The sequence below is a fragment of the Dipteris shenzhenensis genome, chromosome 31 (assembly GCF_047967505.1).
Source record: "Dipteris shenzhenensis isolate YYH24624 ecotype China chromosome 31, Dip_SZ_1.0, whole genome shotgun sequence".
Lineage (NCBI taxonomy): Eukaryota > Viridiplantae > Streptophyta > Polypodiopsida > Gleicheniales > Dipteridaceae > Dipteris > Dipteris shenzhenensis.
In genome coordinates, this window is record NC_141626.1 from 42,036,178 (window position 1) to 42,056,666 (window position 20,489).

The 20,489-nt window shown below is 41.7% G+C and overlaps 1 protein-coding gene across 2 annotated transcripts in view; it reads right to left on the reverse strand.

Annotated features, from left to right (window-relative positions):
- Positions 1–9,805: 9,805 nt before the first annotated feature.
- The window catches only part of IBR3 (acyl-CoA dehydrogenase-like protein), a 122,902-nt gene continuing 112,218 nt past the window's right edge, over positions 9,806–20,489 (reverse strand). Inside the window, exons 12-18 of one of the 2 annotated variants that reach the window (XR_015540449.1) lie at positions 12,602–12,744; positions 12,277–12,361; positions 11,550–11,759; positions 11,297–11,449; positions 11,020–11,124; positions 10,517–10,847; positions 9,806–9,932 (exon numbers count right to left, since the gene is read on the reverse strand). Coding sequence is in view for 1 of the 2 variants with exons in the window: in XM_087369736.1 (XP_087225862.1) it covers positions 10,656–10,847; positions 11,020–11,124; positions 11,297–11,449; positions 11,550–11,759; positions 12,277–12,361; positions 12,602–12,744 (888 nt within the window). In the remaining variant the exon portion in view is untranslated. Of the gene's footprint in view, positions 9,933–10,014; positions 10,848–11,019; positions 11,125–11,296; positions 11,450–11,549; positions 11,760–12,276; positions 12,362–12,601; positions 12,745–20,489 lie in introns of those variants that run through there. The other variant, XM_087369736.1, reaches the window with a different exon arrangement.

The following is a 20,489-nucleotide window of genomic DNA, read 5'->3' on the forward strand; positions in this document are numbered from 1 at the left end:
AAGTGAACTATTGATGTAGCAGGTCTGGGCATAGCTCCATACATCTGTATGTATCAAATCAAGAAAACATCTTGCTCAAGAGGTTCTTCTACCAAAGTTGGTTCGCTTTTGTTTGCCGAAGCAGCATGCTTCACAAACTTTTCCAAGAAACTATAGCTTAGGAATCCTGATTGCCATATTCTGATTCCTGAGATCTAGCAAGCACTTGAAATTAACATGACCATATCTCTTGTGCCATTTTGTGGATAGTGGCATTTGTTGTGATTGGTTGACATGGCATTCATATATGGTACTGTAGCTAGCATGTTGTACAAGCATCCTTCCTTGACTCCTTTTCCTACTAGCTGAAATCTTTTGGATTTGTCTCTAATAGTGCATTCATCTCTGTCGAAGATGACTCAGTAGTTATGTTCCGTCATTTGACCTATTGACAAAAAGTTCGTGCTAAGCTTTGGAACATAGAGTATATCTTTCACCAATCCTTTCATACCAGTGAAATTGTTCATAGGGATAATGCATGTCCCTTGAATTCAGTGTATTATCTGCTAGCTGTGTAGATGACATTCTTTTGACCTTCTAATGGTTTCAAATCTGTGAACCATTCCTGATGATTTATCATATGAGATGATGTACCACTGTCAGTGTACCAAGGATCTTGATCTACTTGGTCAACTTGATAGTAGCTGAAATCCTCTTTTGTATTGAAATCGGTGTCTAGATACACTGTCTAGATACACTGTATCAGTCTTTTGCATTTCCTTGTTTGCAAGAAACATATTCCCATGTTCATTTACATAATGATTGTGACTAGAATGTCCATCATGATGATTTCCTCTTCCATAAAAATTCCCTCGATTGCTGCTACTAGATTGACCGCCTTGGTCGTACTGCTTCTTGTGGCAATCTCTTTCATAATGTCCAAACTTAAAACAGTAGTTGCACTAAATGTTTGACATGTTTGAAGCTCATTTGTTGGAGAGGAGTCATCTGGCTGCACAGCAAGTGGTGCATCGTTGCAGGTGCTTGAGACTCTGCATGTTGTGCGAGGTGCTTGTTGGTCATTTGAAGCTTGATGGCCCCCTAGTTATGGAGGGATGTTGATCACTTGCTTGCGTCTTGCTTGTTGCTGCGTGTGTAGATTCTCAAAGCTACTGGCTAGAGAAGGAACCGCTTTCCTTACAACGACTTCCCTCTCTACTTTCACAGAAGAGAACCTTACAAGAAAACCTTATATGAGAAGGAACTTAGGAGGAGCAACCTCAAAAAATATTTGATGCAGAAGCTGAAAAATGGTTGTAGGAACCTTTCTCTAGCAGGAAAGAACTGAAATCTCTCGTTGCTCACTCCGAAATCTTCAAAGGGATCGCCCAATCAGAATCTCTCAAGGAGAATAGTCTCTCTCTCTCACAGAATAAGGAACACTCAAGCTCAAAATGAACTGAACGGAAATTCTTCAATGACCATCAACGGAATGAAAGAACTCTCAATCGCTCTCGATCTCTCAATCTCTCAATCACTCTCACAAGAAGGATGGCGCCTCAGCAGAAGGCAGAACCATTCTCTGACACCGTGACAAAATATGAAGAGGGGAGAGGAGAAGAGTGGAGATGAGGACAGAGGGCACAGCTAGAGAGCACACCACAAATGACTAACTGTACAATAGATTTAGTTGAAAATGTAGAATAGATACAAAGCCATTTAGGGTTAGGGTTAGGATTAGGTCATCTTTAGAGATTGCATTTTCACAAAAATATCTACATCGAGTGCTATAGAATGGAAGGGCCTTCATGAAGATGAGAAATCATAGCAGCTTAAGAGCATTATGCAGGAGCACTCCCACAAGGATTTGGATTTTACATTATCCAAGAATTTAGGAGGAGCATTAACTAGGAGGAGCAACCTCAGAAAATATGTGATGCAGTAGCTGAAAAATGGTTGTAGGAACCTTTCTCTAGCAAGAAAGAACTAAAATCTCTTGTTTCTCACTCCGAAATCTTCAAAGGGATTGCCCAATCAAAATCTCTCAAGGAGAATAGTCTCTCTCTCTCACAAAATAAGGAACACTCAAGCTCAAAATGAACTGAACGGAAATTCTTCAATGACGGAATTTCATAAAGGAATGAATAGAAATCTTTCATCAATGGAATGAAAGAACTCTCAATTGCTCTCGATCTCTCAATCTCTCAATCACTCTCACAAGAAGGATGGCGCCTTAGCAGAAGGCAGAACCATGCTCTGATACCATGAGAAAATATGAAGAGGGGAGAGGAGAAGAGTGGAGATGAGGACAGAGGGCACAGCTAGAGAGCACACCACAAATGACTAACTGTACACTAGATTTAGTTGAAAATGTAGAATCTATACAAACCCATTTAGGGTTAGGGTTAGGTCATCTAACCCTTTCCTTTATAGCACTCTATATGTGTTTGTGCTATGCACATATGATCATATGATGTTGAGCACGATCTCTCAACAAGGATTTGGTTTTTACTTATATCCAATTTTTGTTGTACTATAGGGGAAGACCCTCATTTGCATTTAAAATATTTTGAATATATTAGGGGAGTTTGGGACTCAAAAATGACCCCATAAGGTTTGCTTAATGAATGGGTAATCTTTCATTATTGTAGGAAAATATTCAACTAGTAACATGTATTTAATGGTATTGTCAGTTTTGATGATGAGTTTAGAGATGTTTCATTATTTTTGAATTTCTAAAGTTTCCTCTTTGGATGGTGTAGATGCAATTTTGGATTATCCAACGTGTTACACAATGGCGCATAAGTCGCACCTCTTCTCCTATGTTAGATCTCCATATCATCACCAAGGGCTAAGATTTGTGCACACCCATGCAAGCCATGCCTTTTATCCATGGTTCTCTCCATCCAAGGGTTTCCAAGAGTTGTCCAATCTTATCCATTGATCCTTAATCCAATGCAATGGCCCTTAAGTGATGTCCGGTCATGGATGCCAAACATGTGCAATGTCTCCAACTGTGTGGGTTGGCATACATGCAAGAGCGTTGGCCCATCATCTTGCATCCTTGGATAAACATGTGATCCAAGGGCTAGAGGATCCTACACAATGACACATGGCTCTCCCGCGTAATGGCTAGAGTACAAGGGTCATTACCCACCCTTGATGTTGTATAAAAAGTGAAAATGGGCCTCCATGAAAGGGGTAGAGAGGGATAGAATGAAGAGTCCTTTAACCGCCACCAATGAAGATGAGGATATATTCCTCCAAATTTAAATTATTTCTCCTCCCCATTGTTTTGTTGGCTAATAATAGGATTAGATGTTTGCTTTATTTGTTAACGGAAAAGGCCCTTTTTAAGGTGTCCAAAACTCTCCTAATGCATATATGGTGTCACAAGAATTGTTCAATATATAAACAAAATGTTATATTTGGCATGGATACTTAGAAATCAATATTAGACATAGTACATACAATAGAGCTTCCAAGATTAATTGAAGTTGAATTCATGACAATAGTAATTGTTCAAGGTTTGCTTCCAAGATGGCAAGTAGGGACCAACTGAGAGTGTGGAAGACTATTTGCACAAAGTTGAGGAATTGGTCTACTAGATCAATTGAAGGATAGCCCTTGAACTAGCCACACCACAATATTGAACTCTTCATAAGAGGATTGAAGCGATAGATTCACATGTTTGTGAGGATAGAAAACCTAAAAGATTGGTAGATGCCATCGTTCGCACAGAATCTAAACAATGACACTACAATTTAACAATGGTAATAATGGAGCAGGATAGCAACCCAATTAGACCAGGGGGCTCCTCCTCCAGTTCTTACATAGTGAACCCTATAATTCATCATCATCGCCACTTTATATAATTCTATAAAAGATCTTAAAGACATGATTATGAATCTCCATCAAACAGTAGACAAAAAATTAAATCATTGGTGGCTCATTTCTTACAATGCACACAATGTAGTAGTAGATAGATGAAATGCTAACATCCCAAATGTGGGGTTTTTTTTCCAAGCTTGCAAAGTTAATGTGCATTAGGCTATTAATTCCCCAATGTTTGATATACAACTACTACATAAAGTCTAGTCACAAAGAAGAGCCTATAGAACAAAATTATATGACCCAGCCAAGACTGAACCAAGATCGAGTCATCATTATTTGAAACCACTCAAATATTTAAGGATCAAGATATCCAAAGGAAAATTAGTCGATGCAACCTTTACATAAAATTTAATAAACTTTTTGGGAAGTGAAACCATGTTGCCAACTCACATGAAATAGGTATATATCATGACTAGATCCAAACCTAAAATAATGAATGATAAAGAGTTCTCATTTGAAGAAATAATGGTAGAGGTACTATGTAGAACCAATGTCATTATTGAAGAAATTTATGAAAGTCCCCCTTTTAATGAAACAAATTTTGAATCAATAGCTAGGAAAGACATATCCAAAAGATCTAGCCACCAACTAAATGGGTAGTCAATTTGTGTCTATGAGGAAACCCTTACCTACTTTTAAACCCTATGTCATCATCCACGGTTTAACTTAACTACCTATTTCGATCTCAATGCTTGAAGCCATGATGTTATGTGTAAACATTTGTGGGATAGTGAGGTCACTTTTGAGAGGTACAAAGCTTATCATAGATATAGCCCTGCTAGGAAGGTAACTAAAATTGTTTTGATGAATGTAGAACAAATTTCCCACCATAGAGTTGTATAGAGATTGAGGGTCAGGACTATAGCAAATGTGTTTGTAAAAGCTTAGTTTGTGGTAAGTTTCATGGATTTTGGGACTTACAAGAATTTAGGTCTTGAAATATTAGGTCAAGAATTTTGGACCATTTGAATGGCAAACAATTCAAGTGTCATTTCAAAAGGAATGTTGTACTAGGGACTATTTGACTAGGTTCTAGTTCCATTTCAAAATGAATGTTGTATAAGGTTCTAGTGGGATTGTTTAATCGTCATGATATGAAACTTTCATTTGCTTGAATGGAAGGTCAAACACAATATTTAGTACTCTTGATGAGGATGTGCATAATTAGGTTTGATTGTCGAATTGACATCCCTATTGAGGACCTAATTCCAAGGCAAGTCAAGAATTAAAAAATAATAGATTCCTTTCCTAAAGATCCACTCTCAAAATGGACAGATTTGTCCAAGATGGAATTCATCTACAAATGATCACGCCAAATTAACTACAAGCGATTTCGGGTTGGGTGATGTATATGGAGTTTACTAGAGTAAGATGGAAGAAACGATTTTCAATGCCTTTGACAACAAGAATGGAAGAAATTATTTTCAGCCCTTGACAACAACGAGAATCCGATGAACTTTGGAAATAAACATCCAACTAAAGATTTGATTCAGTTGAACCTTTGCAGTCCCAAAAAGGATCACCATAGTGGGCTCCCAGACACATCCAGCTTGGTGTTTCTACTTTGTCTCCATAGGGTTGGAGAAGTGGACCCCAGGGTACGCATGATGGACAATTGCAATGGGTCCACTCGGACTAGATCTTTGGAGATTGTGGCATATGTTCCCTTATATTCTAGTAAGAGAGTTGATGTAAGAACTACCAATTTGGGAACTCTTGAGGGGGTGAAGGACGTCCAAATATGAGCACACCAGATTTGACCCTGCAAGTAGCTCATAAAGTTATGCAGGGAGCTCATTAATGTGTTCACTTGAGTTTATTGATACTCTAAGGATTCCACCCATCAAAAGTGGTACATATTCTTCCTTTGATACCTAATACGAATCCAATTTGACAACCTTGTTGAATATTGGCTAACATGCTTCAACTAAGGTGTTATGCAAAAATAATGGAGTTGTTATAAGTTGGTCTAATTTTTCTAGTACAAGTAGACATATAAATGGTATTCACGTATTGTAGTTGTTCCTGGGAAAAGATTAGTCTATATCAAATATAGAGAACTCAACAAAGTAGGAATGCCTAATTCTTACCCTCTTCCCTTCAATGATCAGATTTTTGACCAAATATCAAGAAAGAAATTATATAGTTTATGGAGGATGTCGACACATTTGCAATTGGTATGTACCACTTGCAATCATTTTGGCAATTGGTATAATACTACTATCAATGAGACAAGGTTGCTAGTTACTGCTACGCTACTATATAGCACTGTAGCATGGTGGACAATAGTACCACAATATGAGACAATGATAGTGTATAGCAGTTACCACTGCCAGACTATGAGCTAGGACTACTTAATAGTTAGCACTACTAGCACTTAGTAGTTAGCAATGGAATATAACCATTGTGTTGAAAATTTGGGATTGTTATCTAAAACTTTTCAAAAGTTGGGATCTGAATCTACGAGGTAATAGGTAAAAAATACGGATTTCAAAATCAAAAAGCTGATGTTTTGGAGTAGTAGATGAAGGTTGTGCGTACTTTGGAATTGGAAGAACGTGGTGCTCCTAGATTGTGTGGTTTCTTCCACGTGTGTGTGAGGACCTCCATCAACATCGGGTTGATTTCACCAAGAGGAGGTTCTACACATGGTTTTGCATCAACATATTGTAGAAGCTACACATGTGTGGGGGGAGGAAGATGCGTAAGGTGGTGGTTGTTGCTTGTATTTGAGTTGCCAAGGTTTGTCTTTTACTTTATAATAGAGGTTGTAGAAATGTTGAAGGAATTGATGAATGGTGAATGGCCGTTATAAAATGAGTTAATGAGATATGGTAGTAAAGGGTTCTTTTTCCAAGTCTCTATATATGTTCGGATGTTGGAAGGTTGCCATAGAGGTCGCCCACATCTGTGATTTCTCTTATCACTATTTTGGAATTTCGGGCGAGGAGTTTCCTCATGAATTCTTGGTGACTGAGGCTCACGTCACATATGTAGCTATTTTTGCAAAAGTGAGATGAACCTAGATTTGCCTAAGTTTCTTGGGCTGCTTGATGAGAATCTCCTCAATTTATCGAAGACTTAGAGCTCACAGTGCTACTAAATGGCAAAGATAGACCAGGAATTCTACTAGGCTATTGTTTGCAAGGTGAAGTGAGGATATGATTTTAGAGTTTTGTTCATGATGTGTTATAGAAATCGAAAATCGAGATGCTGAACACTGGAGGTAAGAGCTGTTTTTTGGGGCCAATATGCATATACAAGGGATCCTAATGGGATTTGAAAGAGTCGTGCAACTATCAGTAGGCGTCCAATCAAGAATTGGATCACTACCTAAGCCACTTTGTTGCGCTATGGCAGGAATGGAAGGCTTCTCTACATCTAGAAGTCCCACTCAAGGTGCTTGAGATATTGTTGCTGTAGATCTGAGGTTGAAGGCGGAGTTGAAGAATCCTTGCTGTTTAATGAAGTTGTTGAATTTGCAAGTGCCAAAGAGTGGAAGTTGCATCAAATAGATTTAATTAATGATCCTTGTTTACACAAGAAGAGATCTTTTACACCAAAGACTAGTAAGATTTCTTGGTGCATAAGGAACGCCTCCCAAAGTGGTTGCTGATAAGAATGCAATTGCATACAACGAATTGCAAGATGATGTGCCAGGTTGGGTTCAAGCTAAGCACAAAGACTTTTTATCATCTCTAGTGATATGTGATGCAAGTTCATTCACCAAGGCTAGTGGAGAAGTTTTTGAGGAAATGTTAGGATCTAGTGTGTAGACGAGGAAGCATATCAAGCCGATAGTCATGAAGGGGAGCCAAGCGTGCTTGAGGGTGTTGTTGCAAATGAGATAAATTCTAAGGGCTCTAAAGAGTTGGCTCATGTGATGAGACCAAGGATTCAAGTACAACATGCTATGGTTTTGTTGAGAATAACTATGGCAGAGTTTAAGATTATTGATGCAAAGGAAAATATGAAGAAGCTTATTGAAGAAGAACCAAGCGTGCATGCTAAAAATGAGGTAGATGTCGATGCTAATGAAGAGGGGAAGTTGCTGATATACATTAAGAAGACAATTCATTGATGGATGCAATATTGTATGATGTAGAGCCAAATGCTTGGGATCCATTCATGCAACTAGTACATCAGGTAGAGAAAGTCATGGTTGATTTACAAGAAGGAATTCCCATAGGTGCTAAAGGCCGACAAGGGGATTGATGAAGAGGTGCAATTCAAATAAGGCGTGAGGAGAGCAAGGGGGCAGTGAGGCCTCCACTCTCTCTAATGTTGATCTATTTGATAGAGAGCCTGTTATAGCAATTGCAATGCAAGAGAAAAGGGTGGAAGTTTCTCGCCGAGATATGCCTCTTGATGCAATGGATGTACTGCAACTGCCAGGGTGCGAGTTGGCTGCCTTTGATAGGGGTATAACTTTTCAAATCATGCGCAACAAAGGAAGCTTGATCTTGATTAAGTAGTAGGAGTTTTGGCAAAGTCTAACTTGCATGATTCAAAGTATTCTAAGGAAATCCATGATGTTAAAGTTGATGACCAGGTAGGAGTAGCATGTGATGCTTTGCCACATGACTCCATGCATGAAATGCCTTATGGAGAGTTTTCGAATGCACAAACCCCTGATAACCAAGAGTATCTTGATTGGAGATTTGAGGAATTAAAGAATTAGATTTGAATATGGAATACATATTGGAGAGATTAAACCTGGGCTGCAAACTTTGAAGACGGACGGACAAGAAACTCAAATATGCTTGGATGTAGGTAGCTCGAGGCAATGTGACCAGTACAGAAGGAAGGGTTTATATCCTTTTTACCCATGAGGATGTGTGGAAAACATGGATGCTAATAGTAGAACGTATCTTAATGACGTTGAGGAAAACTACAACATGGTGATGAGCACAATGGCACATGGGAAGAGTTTATGTAGTTTATGCTTGAGGTTGAGGTGGGCAAAGTAGCTTGCCAAGATAAAGATCTTAGGGAAGAAGCTAAGAAAAAGGGTGGGCATGGGCCCAAACATTAAAGAAAAAGTCTGAAGGACATGAATGTCTCGAACTGAGAGGGACAAAAATGATGCATGGTTTTTTTCGATACCCAAATGTTGTCCTAGGGTGTGAGAAATTATAGGGGTCTAGAGGTATTATAATGGATATTGGATGGATAGGAGATTTTGGAAGATGCTAGAGGATGATACTATGTTTGGGATGGGTTAAGGATGAAAGAGGTAAAGTGAGATAGGCCACTAGAGAGGTGTGGAGAAAAAGGAGACAAATATGAAAGAACAGATTGCATCTTTTTATTAAAAACGTAGCAGTTACTATTTTTGTCATAACTTTTGATCCGTAACTTGTATTGAGGAGATTTTTTTTTTTTGAAATCTTCTTTTGCGATCTAGAAGAAGTCGGGATCTAAATCTACGAGATATACGATCAAAAATCCGGATTTCAAAGCGCGACCTACTTTTGTTGGGGAAAGCATTGGAAAGCTACTGGTTTGGAGCAGAAACGTGGCGATTTGCGAGGTTGGCATCCACCCACCCTCCCAAGTTGGCATCTACCCACCCTCCCAAATCACATTCTTTTGAAGGTTGTGGATTGGAATGGTGGTGCTCCAACATTGCGCCAAGCTAGGTTTCTTCCATGTGTGTGTGAGAGCCTCTATCAACGTCGGGTTGATTTCACCAAGAGGAGGTTCTACACGTGGTTTTGCATCAACATATTGTAAAAGCTACGCATGTGTGTGGGGAGGAAGATGCGTAAGGTGGTGGTTGTTGCTTGCATTGGAGTTGCCAAGGATGTCATCCAATTTCTCCTACGTTGGATCCTGGTTGCTTCATGTGAAACCTTGAATCAAGTGCAATCTATGCTTCCCAATTCATCTCTACTCCGTCTTGTGGAAGGTAGAATGGATAACAGAGATTGCGGAAACATTGAAGGAATGGGTGAATCGTGAATGGTCATTATAAGATCTGTTAACGAGTGATGTTGAGCTTGAGTATTGCGTACGTGACCAAGGTGTGTGGCATGTCAGAGATCAATATGACATCTCTTGTGGAGACATCAAGCAACAAGGCACCACCTAATTTTTCTTCTTTTGAGAAGGCTGTAGATCATAAATTCATCTGATATAGTAGTCAAAGAAGATATCCTCCTCACATATTTCTAACAATCATTCCATGCCTTCTTGAGTAGAAGAAAATGCAGCCTTCGGGTGTGTAAACACGACCCTTGAAAATTTGCAACCCTCAAGCATGTCAATCCACTAGATGCAGTTATAAATATCACCTTATAATCTCCATGCATTTAGAGGACAGTATGAAACCATCCCTAAACACTACGGAAAAACATTTAGATACATACTATTTTTCTCTTAGAAGTTTCAGAATAAATCAAATGTTACTCGAGTTTAATCAGTCTTCAATGATCAAATTGATCACTTGCACGAATTGAAATCCTAAAAATGATAATCCTTGCATGTGTGAGCATATCTGACAGGCTACATGTGGATGTTGTGTCCCACCATAGCACATGATGAGTCTTGTGGCCAAAATGCACAACATGAATTCTCCAATGGCACTTCTTTTTACCCCTGGTTCAACTCACCCTTTGTATATGAAGCTTCACTCTCAGACAGAAAGAGCTACTACACCCACAGATTCCAGATTCCTTCATGTTCAGAGGGTGATGAGAAAACGTGGCCACAACTGTACATGCCTAATCTTGAAGATCCAAGAGTCCATAAATATATAGATATACTTTAGCCTTGAAAACCTAGAGCCTTGCCTTATTCAGCTCAAGTTTTGATATCGTTTGAAGATGGACTTCATCTGGACCATCAGCAATTCTAAGTGTTCGAGCTGTTGCCCACAGATGAGCCAAAACAAAGTCTGAACTTACCCCGGCTCCACCGTGACATTGTATGGCAGAATCCAGGACTTTCAGTGCCATCCGCGGAGCTGCTATCTGAAGTACATAAAATAACACATTATAACATCTTTTTTCCCTATTTGAGCAGCAAAAAGATCCCTGGAAACTTTCATATGTGAATAAAGCCAAGCTAGCTATTTTCAATAATCATCTCTGATTATGTGTTTTCCAATTGTGAGGAGAAAAGTGGAAAGAAACTGCAACACACCTTAGCCATTGCAATGGCTCCTCTTGCTACTTGATTGCCATGAAGATCCAGCTGGTTTGCCGCATGCAGGACCAGCAGTTTTGCTTGTTCTATCTCTAGACGACACTATAATGAACAAGAGTATGATTAAAGCATGACACAGACACCTACCTTTGTCATTTCTTAAGTATCAAGCAACCTACCAATGTCGTTCATCACTGAAATGTCTCATATACTGTAAGTAGTATCAATAGACCTTGCTGTATGCCTCATTTTTCAGCATTAAAGGATCCAGTACCTGAGCAAGCAGTACTGTAAACCCTCCATGCTGAGCCAATGGTCTCTTGAAAACAGTTCTTTCCAAAGCTCTCTGTTTCATCATTTGAATCCCACGCTCAGCAGCACCCACAAGACGCATGCAATGGTGCAATCGACCTGGGCCAAGTCTTCCCTGATGAAGCAAGATACAGGATGCTTAGAAAACTGAAACTATAAGACAAAAAGGGATACAGCAAATCTACAGATTAAGCTGTGTTTGCTTTAAATCTTACCTGGGCAATCTCAAAGCCACGACCCTCTCCCAAGAGAAGGTTCTTTGCAGGGACACAAACATCTTGGAATACTATCTCTGCATGGCCATGTGGAGCATCATCAAACCCAAATACAGTCAAAGGTCTTACAATTTGGACACCTGGAGTGGCGAGGTCAACTAAGATCATAGATTGTTGCTTATGCAAAGCAGCATTGGGGTCAGTCTTGCCCTGTTCAAAGCACAGAAAAATCAGTATCTGCCAAATCAATGTTTCTCACGCTCTAAACGCTGATTCTCTTTTGAATACAACAGCCCTCTTCTTCTTTTGTCATATTTTCCTTAGGAAAAGCATATGAACAACCACTGACAATCGAAGTCAGGAGTTCTCAGTGGGTAGAAAAGTTCACAGGAAAATCTCTACAAGAAAAATGTACATTCTACAAAGCAATATCAATCCACGAATCATGTGCCCCCCAACAAATGCTTATTTTCACAGACCAAAGGTCAGGCTTGTGGAAGGCATTACATGAACAAAGAGGTCCATGTTCTTGCATATTGCTTCTGGGCCAGAGAATCCAAGAATTAACAAATAGTAGAGTTAATATAAAATTCAATATATCAGCAACCAAATAATGGACAGTAGGCTAAAGAAGATCATCTTGTGAATTTTGAGTACTCTCTACAAAACTTATGATTTTAATTTAAGATTTAAAAACTTGGACTGCTTAGATTCGTCCTGGACTTACCATCACAATGAGGACTTTACATCTTGGATCCATGGCCCCACTCGTCCACCATTTCCGGCCATTAATCACATATGTATCCCCTTCCCTATTTCAAAATGTAACAAAAAAATGACTATAATATGGCATTCTTGTAATTTTCAGCATTGATTTTATACATTAATATTTATAAATGTGAACCATTCTCAGCTTGATAATATAATCAAAATCAACTAGAAGGAAACCAGCTTCAACAGATCTTATAACGCCAGTATTCAACCCAGGCACGTGGGCAAGAAATAGCCATTCTTTGTACTTTCAACAGGGGAGATTCATTTGAAAAACAAACCTCCTAATAGAGCATGCAATGTTTGTAGCATCTGATGATGCAACCTCTGGTTCTGTCATAGCAAAGCCTGAGCGGATGGTGCCCTCCAACAGAGGCCTTAGCCAAGTCTTCTGTTGTTCTGAACTTCCATATCTTAGCAAAACCTACAACAAAGATCATAATATTTTGCAAATCATCTTCTTGTATAAATTCAGAAGACATACTACTAGCAAACACGCAGGTTGAACATCCATTCAATTACTTCTATGTTGCTTTAGCTTGTTCTAAATGGTATCTGCTTCTTTTTCAACCACACGAAAGACAACTCTACATTAGATGAATCCAGGAAAGACAGCACATTGAGGTTTCTCTACTACTTTACTAGTTATCTCTTCAACCTTTTACCAAGTTTGGCAGGGCATTTCCTGGTTTTAAATGCACCTTCATCCATCTCTCCTCCTCGTTCCTTTCTGGTCACCTTGCTGTAGCAGCAATAGGCTTCCAAGAACCCTTTCCGCCCTCAGCTCCCACCTTACTTCTTGCAGGCTAGTTTCAAGCTTCCTCCCTCCTCTCCTAGAGATATTTCTCTAGCATTCTTTTGGCTCAACCTGTTTCAGACACCTCCTACATGAGTTTCAATCAGGCCTGGACATTCCATGTCTACTTCCCTATCAGTGATTTTAGTCTTGACTCTTGGTAGCTATATCTACCTGTTTCCTTCATCTTTGAGTTTTAGAAAGAGTTCAAGCTGTGTGCTGTATATACATTGTGGATGTAGACTTGCATGCATGTAGTTTTAACGTATTTGATCCTGTTTTAGCCTTGCATGTGTTTGTTTTCTTGTCACCAATTGATTGTCACCTTTATTATCTAGCCTTTTTTTTTGTTAGATGTGTACTTTTTCATATTTTTGGGAAGATCCTGAACATTCAAGACACTTTTCTTGGGATAATTCACTTAAATTATTATGAAGGAAATTTCTAATTGAATCTGGATTATTAATATTAGAGGAGTTTCAACAAGGTAACTTCCTTGATGAAGCAGAGTTGTGATTTGAAGACACGAAGTGGAGGAAGTAGTACTTGACAATATACTAGAGGATCCTCTATTCTTACTCTATGCCATCGATGCATGTGCACAGACATTTATAAACGTCTTGAACTCCTTTTGCAAAATTAGTGGGATACATGTCCTTACTTCCAAGACCAGAATCATGCCAGTCAGAACCTAACAAAAAGAGACAGTTGGGCTTCCAGCAACAAAATTTTGAGAATGTAGACTCATGCCAATACCTAGGGGTTAGAGGTTCTTCCAATCATAAGTGGCAAGGCTCTATAGAGAAAAGGCTAGAAGCGGGATAAAGAAGTCACTATGCATTTGAGAAAGATTGTAAAACTGGGTCCTGACTTTAAAACCTATATTTCCCAATCGAATAGCAACAAAGGCCTATGGCAGGAACGGTTTGTCCGCCTGAATATGCAAAGATTTTTCCTTGGGAGCATAAAATATTTTGTGAATGGCCTATCTCATCTTGATACGAGAAGAAGAATGTATCGTGGAAAAACATAGCTGGTAAAAAGGTTCAAGAATGAAAGCTATCCTTGAATTGATACATAATGTCATATCCATATATACTTTCTTGTGACTACTCAAGGAAGACATAGGTGCACTTCCTGAAAGAAAAATCTGTGACTTTTAAACATTTATTTTCTTTTTTCAAGAAAGAGACTTCTATTAAGTAAGAGAAAAGACCCACGAGAGCAAGCTCAAAGCGGAATACATCATGAAAACATGAGGATAAATAAACCCCCTCAAAATGACGTGGAAAACAACCAAGGCTGAGGCTGAAAGTGCCAACTCAACCTAGGTGGCGTCCCACATCGCCGCCGCACACAGCTGATCCGGGATCAGCTTCATCCAAGTGTTACTGGGGGTTCCATTGATGTCTTATTTATTCAGGAGCACAAACTGGATTCTAGGGATTGTGCCAAGTCAGGCAAGTTGCTTTCTGGCCATACGTTTTTGTCGCCTGCCTTGGGCACTAGGGGAGGCACTTCTATTTCAGTTTCACAGTCGGTTCTCCCCTTAGTTGTTGGACACAGAGTCATTATCCCCTCTAGGGCTTAATGTTGGAGAGCGTAAGGTTAGTTTCCTTAACCTGTATGCCTCCAACATTTTAGGGAAACGTGTCATTATGTGGAAGAATTTGCTCTCATGGGCACCAACATTTTAGGGGAACTTGTCATTATGTAGAAGAATTTGCTCTCATGGGCCCCCATTGCAGATTCATGGGTGATTGGAGGTGACTTCAACATGGTTGAGTTACCATTAGACAAAAAAGGGAGTAGCCATTCTACTCTTGGATTTTGAGAAAGCTTATGACAGAGTAGATTGGGGTTTTTTGGAGGGCACCCTTCTACGTTTTGGCTTTACATATGCTTGGATCAGAGGTGTTTCCTCTTTGTACAGATCAACCCACAGCCAGGTACTTATTGGTGGGGTAAGGGGTGAGAGATTTCAGATTTCCACATCAGTCTGTTAGGGATGCCCCCTTGCTCCTTTTCTTTTTTTATTCGTGGCTGAAGCTATGAGTATCTATATTAGATCTCAAGCTGACATCTTTGGGCTGAGACTTCCCATCAGACGGGAAGAGGAGCTACTTGACAGTGAGTTAGCAGATGACACAGCTTTTTACTTGGATGCCACACCATAGATGCTCACTTCTTTTAGGATAGCATCGGATTTATTTTGCTTGGCGGCGGAGGTGCAGATAAATTGGCATAAATCCAATGGCTTTTGGATCGGTGAGGAGGACACTCCAGATTGGGGGCTTGACATAGGTTTCACTTGGGTTCAGAGGGGTGAGCCAATAAGGTATTTGGGCTGCCAGGTCGGCTTGGATATTTCCTCCACGCAGCAGTTTGCTCTCATGTTAGAGAGCATCAAGAGCAAGCTCCTTTTTTGGGGTTTAGCCAAGCTGGACCTTACCACGGCCTGGTTTGTTAGTTCTTGCTGGTGCCGTTCAAGGGATTGCATCATTTAGCTCAGGAGACCGATCAAAAAATTTCTTTGGAGTGGGCTTGATGGCATAGCAGATGTTTTAGCCCCCTGTATGTTTTCCAGCTACCAATCCTCATCGGGAGGATGTAGAATGGAACACCTTACCCGACCTAGTGGCAGAAACAAACCCCTCAACAAGGGAATAGCTCCTGCTCGAGGAGCGAGGAATGGAACCAAGTGGCAGAAAATCAACAGGGGAAAGAATCCTGCCACCTGACGAAGAATCCCTGTCAACAGGAAACCCAATCACTGGCTCACCAAAAGTAGAGGGCACAAGCTCCTCCTCTAGGAAATCTGAAGCATCTGCTAGAGCTGAAAATGAGTCCTGTGAATCCCGGAGTGCAAAGGATCCCTTTTGAGGAAAGAGGATCAATAGTGTAAACCATCCCCTTCCCCCTATCCAAAGGAGGAAGTGAGGACTACTCAAGACATGTCTAGACAGTCGCGGAGACCTCTCCTGCCTCCAGGAGAGGGTCTCGCACTGAACCAGATAAAGATGGACCCGCTGGGCCCAGGGGAGCAACTTGGGAGGAGGTTGAAGCTGAAGTGTCTTCGACTGTGAGAGGTGAGATTGGAGGGACAGACCAAGCTGAAGCAGAGTCAACTAATGCATCCTCGTGAACTGAAGGTAGAATCTGCAAACAAACCGGAACCCAACGAGGTGCGGCGGATGCCCCTTAAGGTCGTGAGGCACCAGAGGAAATAGGCAGCGGTACCAAAGGAGCGCTCTATCGATGAGAAGCACTCTCGCGAGTAGGAGCTATACCACCACCCTGAGGAGGACCAACCCTATCGAGGCTGAGAAGCAGGTGCTGGACCTGTACCACCCCCATGTCGAGACCGAGGAGCAGGTGCTGGACCTGTACCACCCCCCTGTCGAGACCGTGGGGCGGTTGCTATACTAGAAGGCTTCTTGGCCCTTTTCTTTTTCCTCGGGCAATCCTTGGCGAAGTGTCCAATGGTCCTGCATATCCTGCATTGGTCCTGCCTGCCTGCAATCTCTACTCTCTAGCGAAGAAAAGAACCATCCAGGCGCTGAAGCATAGCATGGTCCATCGTGAGGTTAGGATCCTTACGAAGGACCCTAACTCTAGGTATCCCATCAGTCCTGGTGAGCAAGGTGAATCTCACATTTTCGACTGTTAAACATTTCAACGAGTCTGTTGCCATAATTGAAACTCAAACTAGCAAACAAGTCAAGGCTCCTAGATCAGATAAAAAGAGAGAATGTAAATCAAAAGCGTTCATTGAAATTTGCAATTTACAGGAAATTCAAAGAGAGCATATACTTCCCACACTCCCCAGCAAAATGGTGTTGCAGAGAGTATTCACGCACCAAGACTGTTGTAAGCCCCCAACCTAAGTAAATTATGGTGAATCTGTAAATGAAATTGGATACCTCTATTATCAAAGTGCAACTAAAGCAAAGATTAAGAATGGAGGATCGCAAGCCAATGCATCCTGGAGAAACAGTAACAAAAAAATGAGGAGAATCCTAGAACAGCAAGACTGGCTGAGACCCTACCTAGGCCCACTCACAGCTCCAATCACTATAGCAGATCATGGATCGACTCTACACAGCCCACAATAGCTGACTATCTCACAGCAGACTATCCCACAACATCCACGAGGTAGACCAATGGAGCAAAATAGAGGTGACAAATGAGTATCTTATACATGTTTTAGAGACATTACCTTGTCATTCTCCATCTCCAAGATATGTTTTCAGTATTTTTTTCTCTATGCTACTTATCATAAAGGTGTGCTTGACACCTCTAGCTCCCAGACATGAGGTATATGAGCATGATGTATTTCATATTTTGGTCTAATAGGCCATTTTTGTCTTTTGTACACATTAATCTCTCTCTCTCTCTCTCTCTCTCTCTCCCCACCCCCCGTCGCTCAGTGCTCAGCCCTCCGTTGCTTCGTTCGTCCGTCAGCCCTCTGTTTCTGCGTTTGGTTGCTTCGTTCGTCAGACCCTCCGCTCCTTCATTCACTAGCCCGTTAGCCCCTTACAATTCACCAGCCCATTAGCCCGTTAGCCCGTTACAGCCCACAGCCCACAAGCCCATCAACAGTGTAAGGCCCATTAGCAGCAGCAGCGCAAGTTTCGCCAACAACTCATCAGCAGCAGCGTAAGGTTCGTCCGTCAGCGGCGCAAGTCCGACAACAGCCGCCTCTCCTTCGTCACCTAGCCCCGAGCTGGGCTGAAACCCCTAGCCCAGTTGGGGGTTAGCTCAGCAAGGGGTCGTAGGAGACATGGCCAGAAAAGAATGGCCCAACCTCACTTCCCCATCCTCTTCCTCAAACCCCATCAACTCAACAGCTCCTTCCAGCAGGGCGAAATATGCCACAGTTGCAGCTCGAACGCCCTCTCCTTATGCACATATACATGAGGTCTTTTCGGCTGCCCCATTATTGGATATCATGAACATATTGTGTTCTTACAAGATCAGGTGAGAGAGCTAAGGACACAACTGGCAGACGCTGTAGCTAGAATCCAGGTTCTTGAAGGATCTGGTAAGCAGGAGGTAATTAATGAGGCCATAAAGTCTTGCAAGGATTCCCCACCTACCCCCCAATCAGCCTCCACAGTCAAGGATTTGGTTCAACCTGAAATGCAGACAGTGAAGCAAGAGGTAATTGTGGAGTTTGGAGCAGAGGTGAATAAAGCTGATAACCAAGAAGAGATTACGGAACATGAAATTAGACAGGAAAATGCATTAAAAATCAGAATTGGGGTTGGGGGACTCCTAGATGGATGGTACAATGAGGAGGATTCATTGAGTAAAACTTTAGCACGTGGTAAAGCAGCAACACCTAGCATTGACTGGATAGCAGATGAGGATGACAAGACTGATAACCCTGAGGATGATGGTGAAGCTTCAGCAGTCCTTATTAGTCATCGTAAAGGCCATGCTGTTATCAGATTTAACTTGCGAGATTTAAGACTCAAGATCCTACGACAATCCTACAAGCTGAAAGGAACTAAGCTATGGATAGCTGAGGAACTTACAAGAGCTCAATTGAAGGATAAAGCAACGGAGTTAGCCCAAGTTAAGGCTGCCAGGAAGGATGGAAAGTGGGCAGTGTACCGTGGAGGAATAACACGCATTAAGGAATTCAAATCAAAACCAAATGGCGTACGACCAATTATATATACGTTAGGATAGAATTTAGGGACTCTAAATAATTGGAGTTGCTTTATGCATTCCTTGCGAGCTGCCATGTGCCCTCCCTAAGCTATTGTATTGAATGGTTTTTTATTGTCCCATGGACCTTTGGTCTTCCCTGGATGTTGATAGACTCTCTCTCTCCCACGCTCTCTCACTCTCACGCTCTCACTCTCTCACGCTCTCGCCTGATCAGGAGGTTACAGGAACTACAACTCCCAGCCATCATGATTTGGGGGGTCTTGAGTTTATATGAGTCTATCACAAGGAGGATACGCGCCCCAGGAGGCTTATCAGACTGGATTGAGAACACCCTTGAGGTAAAGCAAGGCTGCCCCCTATCACCAACTCTCTTCCAGCTCTATATCGACGAGATCACTTCTTTTGTCGATCGACTAGGCGGCGAGGGTTCACTCCTAGCTGACACAATGGTGCAGATATTGTTGTATGCTGATGCCATAGTCCTCATATCATCCTCTGCAGAGGGGCTGCATAAACATCTAGAGGCTCTGGAGATGTTTTGCAAGGAGAGAGACTTGACAGCTAACCTTGGGAAGACCAAGGTTATGATCTTCAACACCTCGCAAGCAGCAGTATTCCATCACCATAGTTTCACATACTGGGGCGAGCCTGTGGAGATAGTGCGGGCCTACACATATTTGGGGATAGTGTTCACTGGACCAAGTTTCACGATGATCCATGTGGGTACGGCATGACTCACACAAGGATGGGGTGCTCTGGCCCGACTAGAGAGGCGATGCTTCCAAGCACACTTCCAGGACCCCGGGACAAAGGGCTAGCCCTTTGACACACTGGTGAGACCAACTGCCATGTACGCAGCACCTTTCTGGGAGTGTGACATTTCAGCGAGACGGAATGGAAGCGATTTGAGAGATTACAGGTGACCATGGGATCCAGGATTCGGAGTAAGCCCTCAGTCCCTCATCAGATTATACAGGCAGAGTTTGCCATGACCCCCCTCCAGGTTGATGCCATCTTCCAAACGGTGACGTTTCTCCACAGAGTTTGGTCCTTACCCTAGTAGAGACTACCCAGACTAGCATTAGAGTCCTCTTGGCGACTAGAAGAGAGTGGTGTCGATACAGCATGGTACGCACAGGTATCCACATGGTTTGGTAGTCACGGCCTTCAGATGGAGAGACTTCCTCCCTTTCAATAACAGCCTAGATGCACCACCCGAGATGATCCCATAAAATGAGATCAACCGTATCATACGGTTGGACCTCCTCCAGCTCCACACATCTAGGGCTTGGGGGGGAGAGTTTCCCAGCAAAATCCATTTCTATTATGACCACTTCCTAAGGGTCTCAGAGCACGGTCTTGTCATTAGACCTCAGTATCTCGCGGACAGAGAGTCTCACATGCACTGAGGGTCGCCATCGGTCAGTTGTGTGAGTCTCATCACATCAGTTGCAGATTGAGGTAGGAGAGCTACAGGCATACCCAGAGAGCAGAGGACTCTTCAGGAGGGGCATGCGTTTGGTCCACTTACACGGTGATTGCATAAAAGATAGAGCACTATACTGCCTTTATAACTACTACAACCTCTTCCATATACTCATCCCTACTCCAAACAGAAGGCACCACAATCTCTCTCAACCCAAATCCACCAACCCTCATCACCACACCCAGTAGACATCTTCAAACAGTTCACC